The sequence below is a fragment of the Gobio gobio genome (assembly GCF_949357685.1).
Source record: "Gobio gobio genome assembly, chromosome: 7".
Taxonomy (NCBI): Eukaryota; Metazoa; Chordata; class Actinopteri; order Cypriniformes; family Gobionidae; genus Gobio; species Gobio gobio.
The window spans coordinates 23,404,031-23,422,736 of record NC_137103.1 but is presented as its reverse complement, the minus strand read 5'-3'; the positions used below and the strand labels follow the sequence as shown (position 1 = coordinate 23,422,736).

At 36.2% G+C, this 18,706-nt stretch overlaps 1 protein-coding gene across 1 annotated transcript; it reads left to right on the top strand.

Annotated features, from left to right (window-relative positions):
* The first annotated feature begins 2,155 nt into the window (after positions 1–2,155).
* On the top strand, positions 2,156–18,554 carry LOC307128940 (Golgi pH regulator). Its single transcript, XM_079821025.1, has 14 exons — positions 2,156–2,367; positions 2,870–2,929; positions 3,024–3,127; positions 3,212–3,318; positions 3,425–3,526; positions 6,211–6,331; positions 6,422–6,502; positions 7,469–7,578; positions 8,696–8,784; positions 11,552–11,644; positions 11,741–11,836; positions 14,769–14,858; positions 15,099–15,164; positions 17,658–18,554. The coding sequence occupies exons 1-14, from the start codon at positions 2,326–2,328 to the stop codon at positions 17,862–17,864; spliced, it is 1,368 nt and encodes a 455-aa protein (XP_079677151.1). The 5' UTR covers positions 2,156–2,325; the 3' UTR covers positions 17,865–18,554.
* The last annotated feature ends 152 nt before the right edge of the window (positions 18,555–18,706 follow it).

The following is an 18,706-nucleotide window of genomic DNA, read 5'->3' as shown; positions in this document are numbered from 1 at the left end:
AAATAAAAATCATGGAGTGTTTTGTTTATTTTCTATGAGTTTGTGTAGACGTTCGGCCCTGGCTGCTTTTAGAGCCTTTTTATAGCAGGACACACTGTCTTTCCATCTAGAATTAGACTTCTAAATTAGTTTGTTTCCATTTGTGCTCTAAATTGCGAATGAGTAATACTAGAAAAAATGGAGCCCATATACTGCAAGTCATTTCCTCAAGTTAATTTGTGTGTTAGGCATTTTATTGAAGGTACACTGAGCAGCTGAGAGAGATGAGGCAGGTTATTTGTGAGGTCACATGGTCTATACACGGTAGCCAAAGCAAAAGATAGTAGGGATTTTTTTCTCTTATATCTGAAATGGTAACATTTAGCACAGGCACTTCAAATGAATTAAACCTGTGTACTGCTTTCTGAGTAACATTAAGTATCAAATGTTTCTCAAATGTTTCTCCTAAAGTTTTTTAGACAAATGTTGACTCAGTACAAGTAAAGTGCTAAAATATGAATGTGGATAGCACACATTTAAAAATAAAGATTCTTTATTGGCATGATCTATGGTTCCATGAAGAACCTTTCACATAGGCTTATGGAAGCCTTACAAGGTTCTAAAGAAGGAAAACATTTCTTTAGATTATTAAAATGTTCTTCCCACTAAGAAATAAAATGGTTCGGTCACACTTTATAATAACTGCATGCTGTGAATCATTAGTTAAGCATTACATAGTTAACTCATCATTTATAAAGCATTAATTTACATAAATAAGTAGTTTATAAATACAGCTATACACTCTAAAAAAAAAAGGTTCTATATGCACCAAAATGGTTCTTGGCTCGTAATCATAGGGGAACCTTTTTTAGTGCTACATAGCACCAATTTTGGTGCTTCAGTGGTTCTTCAGCGGTTCTTCAGAGGTGCTATATAGCACCTTAGTCAAAGAATCGGTGAAGAACTGCTAAAGAACCACTGAAGCACCAAAATTGGTGCTATATAGCACTAAAAAAAAGGTTCCCCTATGATTACGAGCCAATAACCATTTTTGGTGCCATATAGAACCTTTTTCTTTAGAGTGTAGATGCTATAAGCATACCTATAATGTGTTTAATAATTGTATTGTCATCCTTTATTAATGATTAATTTATCATTTCTAAATTAAGTATTAAATTATTTACAAACCAGTTATTTAGAAGTTGTCGGTGGTTAATAAGACTATTTAGAAAGTGTAAGTAAATGAATAAACTATTTAAATATACATTTATACAATTACAAATCGTATTATTAAGACATAGTTACTCTGTGTGTTAATACATGTTTTATTAACATGTATTCCTACTGTAATTTATATATAAAACATTTGTGAGCTCATCTAAAGTGAGGACTATTAATGTCCCGAAAAAGCTTTTACAAAGGAGATTTAAAGGCTCAGTTACCAAAACACCTTTTCATTTAATAATATAATATAATCATTTGAATTTGAATTTTGCCATTCAACTAAAATGAATAACACAAAGGAAAAAGAACTTAAAATGATGTAGACTAAGTGACGTTTTGATATTTATAGTTATGAATTTTACACCAATGGGCCACTGGGACTGCTGTGTGGTGACAGCTTTCACAGGATGCGATTTAGCCAAGACTCCCATGTTCTCTGTTCCATATGTCGCACCAGTCTGAGGAGACTTTTCATCTTAATAATGAAACACCCAGCCCTGGCTTCAATCACAAACCAGAGCAGCATGATATCCATATAGCCTACTTACATCAAAAAATAAGTAGGCTACAATACGTATTGTGTTCATAATGTATTGCAAAACACTTTTGCTGTTATTGAGGTGGGAATCGGGTATGGTTAGGGACAGGTTTGGTGGTAAGGGTAGGTTTAAAGGTGGGGTTAACAATGCAAATAGATGTAAGTTAGGCTAATTACAGAAATTAATTAATTTACAGCTGTGTAATTACATGCAGGTTTTTTTAAGTACAACGTAAAACATATGTTCACAATAAGTGCATTGTATCAAATTATTAATTTAAATGTAAGTACATAGTAGTTAAAGACACCTAATATAAAGTGGGACCTTGTGTCGTCTGTGCTTTCGTGATGTTTGAGGTGGTATCGCCCTCTAGTGACCGCATTACGAAACAGTCGATGATGACATTACTGTGCGCCGGAAAACCTGTGTGTCCCAATGTCATGACGTCATCAGTTTGACAGCTTGGTCAGACACTTGTTCTGTTCAGTATTTGTTTCTCTGTATTAACCGAGCATTGAAACACTATGAGCTGAGAGTGTGTTAGTCGTTTTCTATATATAAACCTGATACCACATGCTACGCCATGTCTTTTTTCGTAGATTCCGTGATTATGGTCACTTCTCAGGTAAGTCTCATCTCTCTGACCTTATTAAATACTTATCAACCTGAACAACGCTAACAGAATTTCATTATTTCATTCATTGTACAATAAACAACATGTTTCTAAGTTTAAATTGATTAAATGAATGGTTTAAATTATGACTGTGTCCGTCTTTCTAACAAATGCCTAATAATAATAATAACAACTATATATATATACTTTTACATTTGTACGAAACACAACAATACATTAATTAAATATAGTTAATAATAATAATAATAATAATAATAATAATAATAATAATAACTTGATTTCGAGCTTTATGGGTGTGGATCTTCTTCATTAATATACATTTTATCCTTTATAAAAATTCTCTGGCCATCAATCTGCTCAGTATTTGTTCAAGTAAGTTAGTTTTGAAGCTGTTTGGTTTGGGTTGCTGACTGTATATATTACAATATACAATATGTTACATGTAGAAAAGCTGGAAGAATGTACTCCAACTAACATAGTTTTTCACACACAGGTGCTGTTTTTCGGGTTTGGGTGGCTGTTTTTCATGCGGCAGTTGTTTAAAGATTATGAGGTATTGTGCATAAGAGTGTAAATTTAGACCAGTTTTGTTGATTCTGGCCTTTCAGGATGTCTCATACAGGTGATCTGTCTCAATTCTTCATCAGGTTCGACAGTATGTTGTGCAGGTGGTGTTCTCCATCACATTTGCCTTTTCTTGCACTATGTTTGAGCTCATTATCTTTGAGATTCTCGGTGTATTAAGCAGCACGTACGTATTCACGATTTACTTGATGAAATACTCATTGAAGAGAACTGTAGATCAGATGATCACATGCTGTTTGTTTCTAAACAGGTCCAGATATTTCCATTGGAAGCTGAATTTGTATGTAATATTACTAGTTCTAATATTTGTGGTGCCTTTCTACATTGGCTACTTTGTGGTCAGTAATATACGTTTATGTAAGTAAATCCAGTTCTCACTTTATATTCCTTAACTTTTCCATTTGTTTGTCAAATTTGCTCAAAGTTTGCTTATGCACCGCACGTGTTTTCTTTTCTCTTACAGTGCACAGACAAAGGTTGCTTTTTTCATGCGTGGTCTGGTTCACATTCATGTATTTCTTCTGGAAACTGGGCGATCCTTTCCCTATTCTTAGTCCAAAACATGGTAGGCACTGTTCTTTTCACTTTAAAGGGATAGTTAACTCAAAAACTAAAATTCTGTCATTTTCTCACCCTCAAGTTGTTCCAAACCTGTATGAATTTCTTTCTTTAGCAGATCTCGGCAAAAAATGGATTGTGGGGAAAAAAAATCATGGCTGCCGAGATCTGCTTGGTTACAAACATTCTTCCAAATATCTTCCTTTGTGTTCAGCAGAACAAAGACATTTATACAGGTTTGGAGCAACTTGAGCGTGACTAAATGATGACAGAATTTTCATTTTTGGGTGAACTATCCCTTTAAGACCAAATGCACGGATCCAATATACTGTTACACATGCGTTTTCTTTCTCAACTGTTTATGCTTTCTTAAGACATAAATGATTGTGTTTATGAGGATGTCTGCAAAGACGGCCATTTTGACACTTAAGTATGTGTATTTAACCGTTCAAGCCAATTACGTGGCAAAAAGAACTCAGTTTGGTGCTCACACGCTTTCTGAGCAGCGGCTTTATGCACACGCGTCTCTCAGACAGCGCTCAGAAACATTGACTGGGTCCGAAATTGCATACTCTCTTGAGTACACTTATTTTGAATAAGTAATTACTTCACAACTGCTAAAAAGTAAATTTTATATGAATTTATGCAGTATGAATGTATGTAATTCAGATGTACTACATCCACCATGCTGTTATTATCATGTGGTCTACCAGTGTCAGTTGCGTCACTTCACCTCCATTCATAACTCCTCTCCCGTGGCCTCATGCAGGGTTTTTCCTGGGTCAATAATGGTCTTCGGTGGTGGCTGACAGACATGGTCATCCATACACACACACGCACGCACAGTAAAAAAGTACCCTACCCACGTGATCTGCAAGCGCAATACTGACAATACATTTTAAATAAATTCAAAGAAAGTTTGTAACTTTTGCTTATCTTATTTTGATCCCACATGAAAAAATACTATAGTATATTATAGTAAAATTACTATAGTGTTTTTGAACCGTACTATAGTAAATATACTACAGTAAATTAACAAAGTATAGTAAATACTATAATATACTACAATACTGTATACTACAATTTACTGTAGTATATTTACTATAGTATGGTTCAAAAACACTATAGTAATTTTACTATAATATACTATAGTATGTTTTCATGTGGGATACCTTGATGTTTGTTTTTGTTCCTCATTTTTACACTATTTACTGATAATTGTTTTGGTATATAATCAAGTAGTAATAAAAGTAGTAATAAAAAAATGAACAAATAGCCTAATTTTCTGCCATATACAATTTCATAAAATTATCAGCTAGCAAATAACAACTTTGTTCTGGGTTCACCTCACTCCAGTCTAAACTAAGTGATTTATAGGTAATTTATTGTACTACACATTATGAACATAAATAAGCTGAAAGACTGTGGATAATTAAAACTAACTCTTACACCCACTCTTCTGCTAAATTGTGTAAGCACACTTTTGTTCTCATTTCAGATGTTCAGAGTAAATGATTAAACTGATTCATTAGTTCAGTGTTGGACAGATCAGTTGTTCTAACCAGTCGTTAAAATGATTCGGTTCAAAGGAGTCAATAGGTGGCGAATCGGACATTAGCAGACGCGTTGTGTGCGAATCCCGCGAACATCGCGAAAGATTTGTCAACACACAGAAAACACTTCATAACCGGATAGGATTTGTTTCCCGTTTATTGAAAGTATGGTTTATGTCAGCTGGTCAGAGAATCAGTCAATGTTTTTTGAGCGCATTTCACACTCAGCGGTAATTAAAGGAAAACATCGTCTGATAGCGCCACGTGCAACATGGATTCGGTCTTCCGACCTTTTTATTTTGATTAACGTAATATGTGAAATATTAGAAAGCTAAGAATGCTTATTTTGAAGACAGAGAGAGTGCGAGCGGGGGAGGAGCTCTGATCGTTCTCTCTGTCACTCAGTTACAAGCGCAGCATCTATTCTACATCATTCATAAATCACAATAACTCATCAAATAAAGCTTTGGCGGGACACACATTTGTTTTGGCGACCGCCAACAATTTTTCAATGTAGGAAAAACCCTGCTCATGGGATAGTAAAGTGTCCATTGTATGCACACTTCAGAATCTCGACAGAAGTAGTGGGTCATCCAGGTACTTTTTGCCCACTCTTTTATGAGTAGTGTGAAATCGGACATAGCCCACTTCTTTTGTCACATACTGTTTTTCGCCTACAGTATGCGATTTCAGACAGATGCAGCCAGTGTCTTAGACAGCAAGCTCATATAGTGATATAGTGAAATGAGTTGTCTTTCGCTGTTTATTGCGCTTGAATGGTTTAAAAATCAAAAATTTTAACCACAGTGCTTAAAAACGACTTAAACAATACGTTTTCGTAACCATGCCCAATGGCAACATCACACACTCCAAAATGTCTTGTGTCTATCGGTATATATCGTATATATACTATGTATTTATGAATGAAATGGGATATTTAACAAGAATAAAAAAACATATAATTGATTAGTATATAAGAAGTTTTTAGTAGATTAGGAGATCAACCATTTGTTTTATTTGAAATAATAGGTACCAGTAAATTATGCACATTATGTGTGCAATAAGAGAGTAAATATATTAATAATATTATAAAATAATTGGTTTTCCAGCTTAATATCCAGCTTTCTTGTGTTCTCAGGCATTCTGTCCATAGAGCAGCTGATCAGTCGTGTTGGGGTCATTGGGGTCACACTGATGGCTCTTCTATCTGGCTTTGGTGCTGTAAACTGTCCATATACATACATGTCTTATTTCCTGAGGTATCTTTACTCTCAGACACATACAATAACATAGAAAAGTACAGTATTTATATTTTTTATGCTAGATATTTGTTTGGTTTGTTTACTCAGAAATGTGACAGACAGTGATATTCTGGCCCTGGAGAGAAGACTGCTCCAGACTATGGACATGATTGTCAGTAAAAAGAAAAGGTAAGCGATATAAAGAGAGTGATCCAATCAGTTCAGCCCAAAAATGAAAATACTGTCATCATTACTCACCCACAATGTGAAGTGAGGCGCTCTGCATTTAACCCATCCAAGTACACACACACACACACACACACACACACACACACACACACACACACACACACACACACACACACACACACACACACACACACACACACACACACACACACACACACACACACACCCGGAGCAGTGGGCAGCCATATTGCTGCGGCGCCCTGGGAGCAGTTGGGGGTTCGGTGGCTTGCTCAAGGGTCTCACCTCAATCGTGGTATTGAGGGTGGAGGAGGGCGCTGGTTTTCCCTCCCCCCACCAACAATTCCTGCCGGACCTGAGACTCGAACCTGCAACCTTCAGGTTACAAGTCCGACTCTCTAACCATTAGGCCACGACTGCCAGCCACTGTTACTGTTCAAAAGTTTGTAAGAAGTCCCACCAAAACCTTCATTTATTTCATCAAAAGAGCACTTTAAAAAAAAAAAAATATTTAAAATTTTGAATTTATTTCTGTGATGGCAAATTACTTGACTCTTCAGTGTCACACAATCCTTCAGAAATCATTCTAATATGCTGATTTGCTGCACAAGAAACATTTCGTATTATTAGCAATGTTGAAAACCGTTGTGCTGCTTCATTTTTTGTGGAACCCGTGATACATTTTCAAGGTTCTTTGATGAATAGAACGTTCAAAAGAACAGCATTTTTAATGAATTAGAAATTTCTTTACTCTCCTTTTTGATCACTTGAAATATTTGAAAATGGAAATATTTATTTCTTACTGACCCTGCATATATGGATGTTATATAAACCTAAAACACTAAAAAGTGAACAATTTAAGAACATAAGTTTTGTATTCAAGAGTTTTATCATAACAGAATGCGAATTTTCTTTTTAATATGTTTTTAATGTCTCTTTTTTTTCTAGGATTGCCATGGTAAGAAGGCAGATGTACCAGCGTGGAGAGGAGCAGAATAAACAGACAGGATTTTGGGGGATGATAAAGAGTGTGACCTCCTCGCCATCAAGCAGTGAGAGTATCCTTAATGATCCGGTTCATTTGAGACATTAAGCTAATACTAGTTATCCTAACTTACAGGCCTTCAGTCTCATTTAGGAGTGACCCAGCAACTGGAGAGTTACTGAGATCATATATATATATTCATCACTACTGTGCTCTGAGCAAAGTGCTTAACCCCTGTTTGCTCCTAGAGGACTGCCTCAACAATTTACTTTAAAGCATTAGTTAATGGGCAGTACAAAATGTGCATGTGTGTGTGTGTGCATGTTTAATAGACTGGTTAACCTTCTGGCTAAAAGCTATGGTTCTCATTCTCAATTTGTTTAGTTTCAGGACACAGATTTTACAATACACATTTTTAGTTATGACAAAAGCAAACAATGATTTGCACAGTCAAACATTGAAATGTAAACTATGAAAGCTTGTTTCGACTAGGGGTGGGACAAAATATCGATAGGGCAATATATCATTGTCCTTTTCCGTGCGATACGAGAATCGATACGCTGGCACCAAATATAGATTTTTTTTTTTAATGAATAAAATAAGGCGGTCCAATAGATTTCCCTGCTCCCAGTGTCGCTACTTCATGGCTCCATAAGGTGGCGCTCAACACATAAATGAGGGAAACGTGAATATAAGTTAACTAGCCTAAGAAAAATATGTTTTTAACGGGATGGCAGACAGCAAGGCGAGTAAAATAATAGATGCAACTGCTACGTTTAAGTCCAAAATTCTGGAAAACCTGCACTTTACCTTTTCACAGGCATTTTGTTTTCATAATTAGACAGAAATTGTGATGTATCATTGTAGGATTTTCTAGTGATATATTGATTGTCTAGCAATATATTGATTAGCGCAGAATTGCTATATCGTGATATTGGTGTTGTGAGCCATGTATCGTATCGTATCGTGAGGTACCTTGATTCCCACCAATAGTTTCTGAGAAAAAAAGTAAAAGTTGTGAGAGAGAGTACAGTTTCTTGTCAGAAACAAGCTTCCAGGATGTCCTTCGCTGTTTTCGACGCATAATTTTTTGGGGGTTGTGACGCACCGGTTTAGGACCACAGGCTGAAAGTTTGTTTGCTATGACTTGTGGTTCCTCGGAGGACTATTTCTTAACTCTGGCACTGCAGATCTTTCCCTGATCCAGCAGGAAGTGGATGCGCTGGAGGAACTCAGTAGACAGCTTTTCCTGGAGACCGTGGACCTGCAGGCCACCAAGGTATTTAACAATTGCAAAAAAATGCCTGAGATTTAATTCTATCCACCTTTTTCCTATGCTCCATGACGCTTTGCACAAATTATTGGAGTAACTTCCGTTAAACTGGAAACAATCAGTGAAACGTTCGCTCTATGAATGCAATAAGCATTTTTAAAAACTGGGTACAATGAGATGACATTATACACCCTTTAACATCGAACATTAAAAGGACATTTAAAAGTGTACAAGCATTAAAGGTCCCATGGCATGGCATTTTTCTATTATTTTATAATGTTTCCTGAGGTGTACTTATATTGTTAGTATGATTTTTACATCATAAAATGTCATAATTTAGAAATAAAAGGCATTTTGTCTATACTGCGGTTTGCCCTGTGGCTGAATGCCCTGTTTCAAGAGGCGTGTCTGCTGTGAGACTTCAGTAAAAACGCCCACTGTTGTGATTGGCTGACATCTTTGCATTTGAAATGAGCGGAGGGGGCGTGGTTTAACGAGGTCTACGACGCACGAGCTGCTGCCAGAGAGACGGATGGACCTGAGTTCACTTCTCATCAGTTCTCTCAGCATGTCTCAGTTCAGGGTGAACTGTTGTAGTTACTAGAATATACTTCAGGTTATTCGTTTATTTCTAGTCGGAGGGGCTGTCACTCATGTCAGAAAGTTAGTTACTTTAGTAAATTATGGATCAGCGCTGACTCGAGACGCGAACCGTTTAGAACGATTCAGTCCGATTTGGTGAACTGGTTCGGTTCACTAAAAAGAACCGATTCAAAAGAATGATTCGGTCGCGAACCGGACATCACTGAGACGGAGCGAATCGAGCGATTGCTAACAAAGTTATTTGTAGTAACTACGGAGTTGTGAGAGCGCTGTCTATCAGCGCGAGTTTATTGTGTTTGTATCTGAGAGTTCTGAATAAACACGAATCCCAGTCACGCCGAGTCCGTCTTCATCATTATTCTACCAACTTTGTAACACATGCAATGTACCATTACAGCGAGATGAACGAGTTAGTAAGTTTGATTAAAGCATTATTTCTAGATATGTTCCACTCATATGAAAAGCGTCAGTGACGCGCATTGAGTAACTTACACAGCGCAAACAAAGACACAACAGCAGTAATCGAATGTAATCCAGTTTATTGTGGGGAAAGCTGGCTAGCCTAGCCGGATACCCTCATGCTTACCCCCCTTCTGCTTAATCTCACGCCGCGTTTGGTGCCTCCGCTGTGGGCCAGATGCAGTACTGGGGGTCGGGGATGTTGAAGGCCGAGCTTCGGCGTGCGTGAGGTTTATCTCTAAAGATGTGGCTCTGCCGATGTTAAGCAGAAACTCCCGACTGTATGCACATTTAAGAACAGATAGACGCGACGAGGACGTACAAAAACACTGACTCACAAGATAGAAAACATGAAAACACCGCTCTGTCGGGAGAGAGAGAAGCTGCAGTGTGTGCACGAATAATAAATAATTAGCTACACATAAGAAATCAATGATCACAGATCAGAAGGAACTGAAAAAAGACTTCTGTTTTCATTTGTACATCCAAACACTGAGAAACTGCCAGCGTTCACTCGTTCACAAGCAATGATCTCTCGAGCGTTTGCATGGGCGTGCCAGATTCTCTGGGCTGAGGAAAGGGAGGTAACCGTTCCTGCTTGGACGTCAAACCAGGAGACTTCAGGATTGGCTCGTCTGGCCTGTCATTTTCTCAAAGGCAGAAAAAAAAACAGCCAGAACTTGGTTTTACACCCATCAACATTTCTATCCACTTGGGGACAATATTCAGGGTAGGGGAACTCATATTAATGTTGAAATACCTCATAAAATGAAAATTTCATGCCATGGGACCTTTAACAAATTACTACCACACATCATGAATATCCCCCGATTCTTTTTCGCAGAAACATTACTGACATGGTAAATATCACTTTAGTGATGTATGTCTGTATTGTGTAACACATTACCTTAATAAAAATGTTAATAAAAATTAACTGAAACATTGAGTAATACTATTTCAAAGTGATTACCGTCATTGTGACACACAATACATATTATATTTACCTGCTTTAGAAACATTCTAGTGAACACTGCTTATATGGATTAGAAGTGAAAAGGGAAAACAATTACATTTTAAAGCACCTGTGTGAAAAAGACATAAAGATTAGGGGAGAAAAACGAGAGATTCTTAGTGCATTCCAGTGAATTATTAATGGGATGCATCATAAATTAAATCGGGAGAGCAGACCACAAATGCGCGGTATATGTTGTCCTTTTTCATACTGTTACAGCAGGAAAAAAAGAAAATAATCAGGAGGAAAGGAATGCAGCAACTGAAACATGAAGGAAATTTTACTGCTCATTCAGTAAGGATTATTTGTAGCGCAACCTTATGATTTGAAATTATTTGTTTTAGTCTTTTTTTTGAGTGGATCATTCGCAATGCCTCCCATAATCTAAAACGCAGTTGGCTCTTAAGGAAAAAGGTGGATATACAGAGATCCTATGGTCATGTAAAACTGGGATGTATCAGGCAATTTAAAACATTGTAATTTCCCAGTCCTAACAGTCATGAACAAAATCATAAAAATAAATAAATTAACATCTGAATTAAATTGAATAAAGTATTTTGTTTTTGTCATGATAATCTTTAAAATATTCAGTAATTATTGTCATGGAAAATGTTTGGTCAAAATGTGTGGGAGCCCTATATAAATAAAAATAAATATTAAAAGCACTATATAAACAGTCTTATGTCTCTGTATCCCAAGGAACGGATAGAATACTCAAAAACATTTCAAGGGAAATACTTCAACTTCTTAGGGTATTTTTTCTCCATCTACTGTGTGTGGAAAATATTCATGGTAAGAATTGTTTTCTCACATTATTTTTGGCATGCTGTGTACAATAGAGTATTGTAAGAATGAATCTCAATCAGTGATGTAATGTGTTCCTTTCAGGCCACTATAAACATTGTGTTTGATCGTGTTGGAAAGACTGACCCAGTGACAAGAGGAATCGAGATCACAGTCAACTATCTCGGAATTCAGTTTGATGTATGTTATCCTCAACTTAAGCTGCTTTATATATTTTGGCTAACTAAATCTCTTTTTCTCCTGTAGGCTGGCACAATCCGATTTTTGTACTCACATCTGTATTTGTCGCACACGTGTAAACGCACAAGATCCGATCTGAGCCGCTTCCAAATGTGGTTTTAAATCAGATACATATACAATAACCGACCTATGTCTAAATGCATATATCCAATTCCCTTTGGAATTCCAAGCCACCGCAAGATGTGGGCGACACGTTTGCCCACAAAGATATTTTAAATGTTGTTATGAAGCAACAAGTGTGTATGTGCGCTCTTGCAGCTTTTTTTATTGAGGTGGGAACTGTATATAAAGGAAAGAAATTGCGTGCACACAGAAACAGCTTTATTACTAAAAGCTACATTAAATTTCTTAGCAATGAGGTGATAACTTTGCTGTAATTAAACCAACAAGCTTCACTATTATGCTACCCTCTCTCTCTCTCTCTCTCTTTCTCTCAAATTCATTCATTCATTCATTCAAAAAAAGTTATAGTGATACTTTATTTCACTTAAGAATTCTAGATTTTGTGCTGCAAAACATCCATGACAAATGTTATCTTATCCATGCTGGCAAATAATCATGGCCACCCAACATTAATTATATAAATAATTTTAATAGCCATTCAAAACCAGAGGGTAGAGCATTTGCATAGTAAAACGATCACCGACAATTATTTTGTGCGGGAATGAATGTAAACACAGATATCGGATACCAGTTGTGTCTAAAGTGAATGTAAAACTCGGATATGGTCAAAAGATCGGATCTTTGCATTAAGACTTGCAGTGTAAACGCAGCCTTAGACTTTCCAAGTCTTAATTTTATCATTTTTTGCATACGTTTGTTACTTGCTACAAATTTTCTCATGTTGCGATTAATTGCTGAAGCTTTTATCACGGTATACGGTATTATCACGATATTGAAATAAGTTGCAAAAAAAGTGTTGTCATACTATAACAGGTTTAATAACTTTCTTATAACAAAAAGAACCGAACATTTAAATACAATAAATCAATACATAAAAAAGTAAACAAATATTTAAAAAAAATTCAAGTGCAAAATAATTATAAAGAACAATAGGTGACACTTTACAATAAGGTCTCACTAGTTAATGCATTAACAAAGCGAATAGCTACATTTTCACAGAAGTTATTCTTCTTTGATAACGTTAGAAAGCAACTGTTAGTTAGTGTTAGCTCAGGTCCTTTAAATAATACAGTTACAACTTGTATTTTAATGTGTTATTAAATGCAGTAATTTACATTTAACTAATATTAATAAATGCTTTAGAATTATTTTTCATTGTCAGTGTGCTAATGAATGAACTAATGTTAAATAATAGAGCCTTATTGTAAAGTGTGCGACTGAACAACAAAGAATCAGAACATATTCAAACAATATCTAGGGCATGTACTCCAGATTAAAATATAAAATGTTTAAGTTTGAAAATGAATAGCCTTAAGTATTTGGTTCTGTGATGAGCACCGTAGCGAATACAGAAATATGAATAGCTGTGCGTTTAGTAGCGCGAGTGTTTTGTTTACGAGGATTACCGGGGAAACGGCTGCATCTCTACTGTTCTGTCAGCGCCCTCTGCTGTCAGAGAGTGTGAATGTGCGTTTTTATTCAGTGCGTCTCCTTCACTCGTTCCGCCATGAGCTGCTCATGCACGTCGGTTTACATCAGTGCGCGTTCCTCTTTGACATGTTGTTCATTTTAAACGTTTGATGGGTAAAGTATTCTTAAAATGCATTCTAGAAATCGGAATTATTCGTAATAAATAATTATTCACAGTATTTTGGTGCCCACGATAGCAATATCGTGCATGTTCATTATTGTGATATATCGTTTTACTGTATACCGGCACATAACTATACTTAGCATTGAATGGCGAAGTACATTATTTTTCAAAAGTTTGGAGTTGGTTAGATTTTTGTAATGTTACAAACTTATGCTTACCAAGGCTGCATTTATTTGATCAAAAATACAGTAAAACAATAATATTGTGTAATATTATTACAATTTAAAACAACTGTTTCCTATTTGATTATATTCTAAAATGCAATTTATTTCTGTGATGGCAAAGCTGAATATTTAGCGGCCATATCAGAATTAATTCTAATTTGCTGCTCAAGAAACATTTCTTATTATTATCAATGTTAAACACAGTTGTGCTTCTTAATCTTTTCATTGAAACTGTGATAGAAGGATTCTTTGATTAATATAACGTTTTAATACAAAGAACTGCTTTTATTTAGAAATATTTTGTAACATTATAAATGGGTTTTACTTTTCACTTTTGAATAATTGAATGCATCCTTGCTCAATAAAAGTATTGACTGACTCCAAACTTTTGAACAACAGTGTATGTTATGTTTTTCAAGCGAAACTTTTCGGGATGCTAGTGGTGCATAAATGATACATGTTTATTCATCAGCAACTCTTTCTTCTTGTGTTTCTCTGCCCCCTATTGGCCAATATATAAAGCAGATCAGACAGATGCAGGACAAATTACCACACCAGTTGTTTGTTTACTTTTTTAATAATAGTAAACGATTACATTTGTTAGTCCACACTCATCTACATAATTGTTGTGTACTTTCCACCCAAATAGACTTTATACTCATGACTGTGGTTGTATATGCAGGCTGTGATTTGTGTGTGCTGTGTCAGCTGACATTTACTGCTTTGGTTGGCAGTTAATTGTTCCCCAGCCTGTTAAATGACGTTTAATCTTTCCCCATGAGGAGGTAATGATTCAGCCTCTTAAACATGTAATCTTGGTCCGGCTTTACTCTTGCTCTACTGCTTAGCGCAAATTCTGCTCATCTCTTTCTAATGGATAAAAGCCTCTTAATTTATGTGCAGAAGAACTTAAACCTCTGTTTTCCCACAGGTCAAGTTCTGGTCTCAGCACATTTCCTTTATCCTGGTGGGAATCATCATAGTCACGTCCATACGAGGCCTTTTAATCACACTCACCAAGGTAATGAAGGATGACCATGTTTTTTTTTCTCTTCTCATTCAATTCATTCTTATCACTTAAGGGAAAACGGTCACGTATTACATTTGCGTAGGCGTGTTGGTTCAGCCGCTGTATAGGGAGTAGATTATTTCCTTGAGCAACTGCAACATGGTATTGGGCGAATTCAGTTTTTGAGAAGCATTAATGACGTTGAAAGCTCATAAAAAGCCATTTCGGTTTATCTCTTTCTTTTGTTCACAGTTTTTCTATGCCATCTCCAGCAGCAAGTCCTCCAATGTCATTGTGCTCGTCTTGGCTCAGATCATGGTGAGACATAATATAATATAGACAAAAATAACAAGTGCACTATTTTAGAACTTTTGTTAATTTAAGACGCATTCATACATCAGCGAAAGTTTGGCCAATACTAATAATTATTTGTACATCATAGTCATTGAAAAAAATCATATATTTCATACAAGTTCAAAGGTTTGGGGTCAGTAAGATTTATTTATTTTACGAAATTAATACTTCAGCAAGGGTGCATTCAATTGCTCTACAGTGATCAACAGAATATTTATATTTCAAATAAATGCTGTTCAAAGAATCCTTAAAACATTTTTTTTAATAAAAATAAATATATTTACAGTATTTCCACAAAATGTATATTAAATTAATAAAAAGTTACAGTGAAGACATTTATAATTTTTCACAAGATTCCTTTTTAATTAAATTTTCTTTTGAACCTTCTATTCATTGAAGAGTTTTGGAAAAAAAATGTATCATTATTTCCACAAAATATATATTAAAGGGTAACTAAACCCTAAACCAACTTTTTTTAGTTAATGATCTGTAATACTGGGGCTTTATTAATGCTGTTCATTGATTCGAGTAAATGTTTTGACATTTGAGTATAAAGTGTTTTAATTCTATAAAATATGGTGTAAAACCGCCAAAGTGCTGCCCTCTTAAGGTTGAACGGTGGCTACTGCAGTTGAATTTTCCTATTGGACGTTGTGGTACATCGTGACGTAGGATGGTACCTCCAACGGCTCTCTATCCGCGCCCCTGGCACGAGCTCACCACGCCCTCAGAAATGTTTCCCCCAATCACATGAGGAGAACGGCTTCACTCCAGTATGAACTGTCATGTTACATGAAGTAGAAACATTACGAATGAAACTCACTTGACACTTGCTTTAACATTGTATTGAAGAAAATACGGTTAAATAATGCAGTTGTCAGTACACGTCAGGCTTTTCTTGCGATATTATTGCCGCCCGTCATGTGTACAGATAATTTTCATACATGAGACGCGCTTTCAAACCCTCACACGCAAGTGGTTGCCGCGGACGCAGATAGATTAGGTCAGTTCTCTTGCGCGGCTGCTTCACTAGCATCGTCTGCATCGGGAGTTAACGCAGTTTGAGCTGCGGCTCGCATTGATAACGCTCCGGGTTTGTGTCTGTTACAGACAATCCACCCTCCTCCACTTCAGGTCAAGGTAGGAGAAATGAGCGCTCTGTTGCAAAGCTGGCGTCACTCCAGTCATTCTCCATCTCTGCGACTCGCGAGTCTGACAGCTGTCAATCAATCCGTCACTGCGGGTCTCAGGTGCACGCCCTCCGCTCAGCCCCGCCCTCGGTTTGTCCCCTCTGTGTCCGCCGGGCTCTGCCCACTTTTCCAGCATTTTTTGAAAATTGCCAGTGGGTGGAGTTAAGCTCTGAGCAGGGGTTTAGTTACCCTTTAAATTGATAAAAAGTGATAGTGATAGACATTTGTGTCTCGAATGATTTCTGTTTCAAATAAATGCTGTTCTGTTGGAACTTTCTATTCATCAAAAAATATGTAGTACAGTTTTCACAAATATATATTAAGCAGCACAAATGTTTATAACAGATAATAACCATAAATGTTTCTTGAGCAGCAAATCAGGATATTAGAATGATTTCTGAAGGATCATGTGTCACTGAAGACTGGATTAATGATGCTGAAATTCAGCTTTGTCATCAAAGAAATAAATTAGAAAAAATATAAAAAAAATGATAAATTGTTCAAATAGAAAACTATATATACTATATATATATAAACTGATATTTTTTTTAAATACAATTATATAATATATATAAATAATTTATACATTATTTATAATATTTATACAAATTTAAAAAGTCTTAAAATTTTAAAAGTTTAAAATTTAAATATTATGTTATTATCAATATTATCTTATGAAAAAAAGACTGATAGACACTAATAGTCTCCATATGCAAAATATGTTCAAGAACCATTAACGGAGTCAGGTCATAAAAACGTTTGGTTCCAGTATTGTTTAAAATAGTGCAACTGTTTTTGATTCCCAACTATTAATATTGTAAATCTTAACTGTATACAAAATGAGGTCCCACTTTATATTAGTTGGCCTTAACTACTATGTACTTCAAAAAATAAGTGTGTCTTATTGTGTTCATATTGTATTGCAAAACACTTTTGCTGATATTGAGGTGGAATACGGGTAAAGTTAGGGACAGGTGTTGGTGGTATGGGTAAGTTTAAGGGTAGGGTTAGGCGTAAGGGAAGGGTCAACAGTGTAATTATAAATGTAACTACAGAACTTAATTACAGATGTAATTTCATGCAGGTAATTTTTTAAATGTAAAAACATGTACACAATAAGTTCATTGTATCAAATTATTAAGTTAAATGTTGGTACATAGTTAAATTTGTTTATTCATAGTTAAGGCCACCTAATATAAAGTGGGTCCCAAAATGGGTGATACATACTCACACTCACTCACTCTCTCTCTCTGCTGTCTATTTGTAGGGAATGTATTTTGTGTCATCGGTGCTCCTGATGCGGATGAGCATGCCTTTAGAGTACCGCACTATAGTGACTGAGGTACTGGGAGAACTGCAGTTTAACTTCTACCACCGCTGGTTTGACGTCATCTTCCTGGTCAGCGCTCTCTCCAGCATCCTCTTCCTCTACCTGGCCCATAAACAGGCACCTGAGAAGCACATGACTTTGTGACCTCACAAGTGACCTCATCAGAGAGAGATGCACAGGACTGAAGTGTGCCTTTTTTGCCTCTACTCTTAGAAGGACCTGTATGCCTCTATCCTGTAATGAGCATTATTGGGTCTGTATTTCCTGAATCAGGAGGGGCCCAGAGACAGTGTTTCTTTGACTTTGGGTTCAAAGACGGTGATGCTGGTTCACTCTATCATTTGAATAGTCATATTATTGGAGGGGGCAAAATCGTATACAATATGGGTGTAATTTTTTATAAAGAGCATATAATTTTCCATACCAGGTGGTATTGTGTTTTCCACGATAGATGAACAAACAAACCCATTTTACTAATTTGTTTAGCATGAAATCAATCTCAAGCCATCTTTTATCATTAATAGACAACACATACTGTATATATCTCAGCAACACCCAGAGATGTTACAGTGGACTGTTGGACTCTTGTGTTTCTTACAGTCCTGTTAATCGTTACTAGCATTCCATGCCTTGTCCAGGGACATTAAGAATGATTCACATGTTGATACTGTATTGAGTGAGTGAGAGTCATAATCTGAAAAATCATGCTGAAATATATGTCATAGTTTAGGCTATCGTGTAATTCTTTTGTGTTAGATGGACGGGTGTAATTGTCTAGGGTTTATGCTCAAATGAAGTCAGCTCAGAATTCAATTAAAAGGCTTTTCAAGAATGTCCACTGTTTCTTAAAGGATTTTTCCATCCTGCATTTCCACTGTTTCTTAAAAGATTTCAAATCCTATTTTGATAGCTCCGCCCCACAAAAACATAACCCAGGCAACGACTATGGCGGAATCTGCTGTGCCAGCCGGCCGAGGGTATGATGT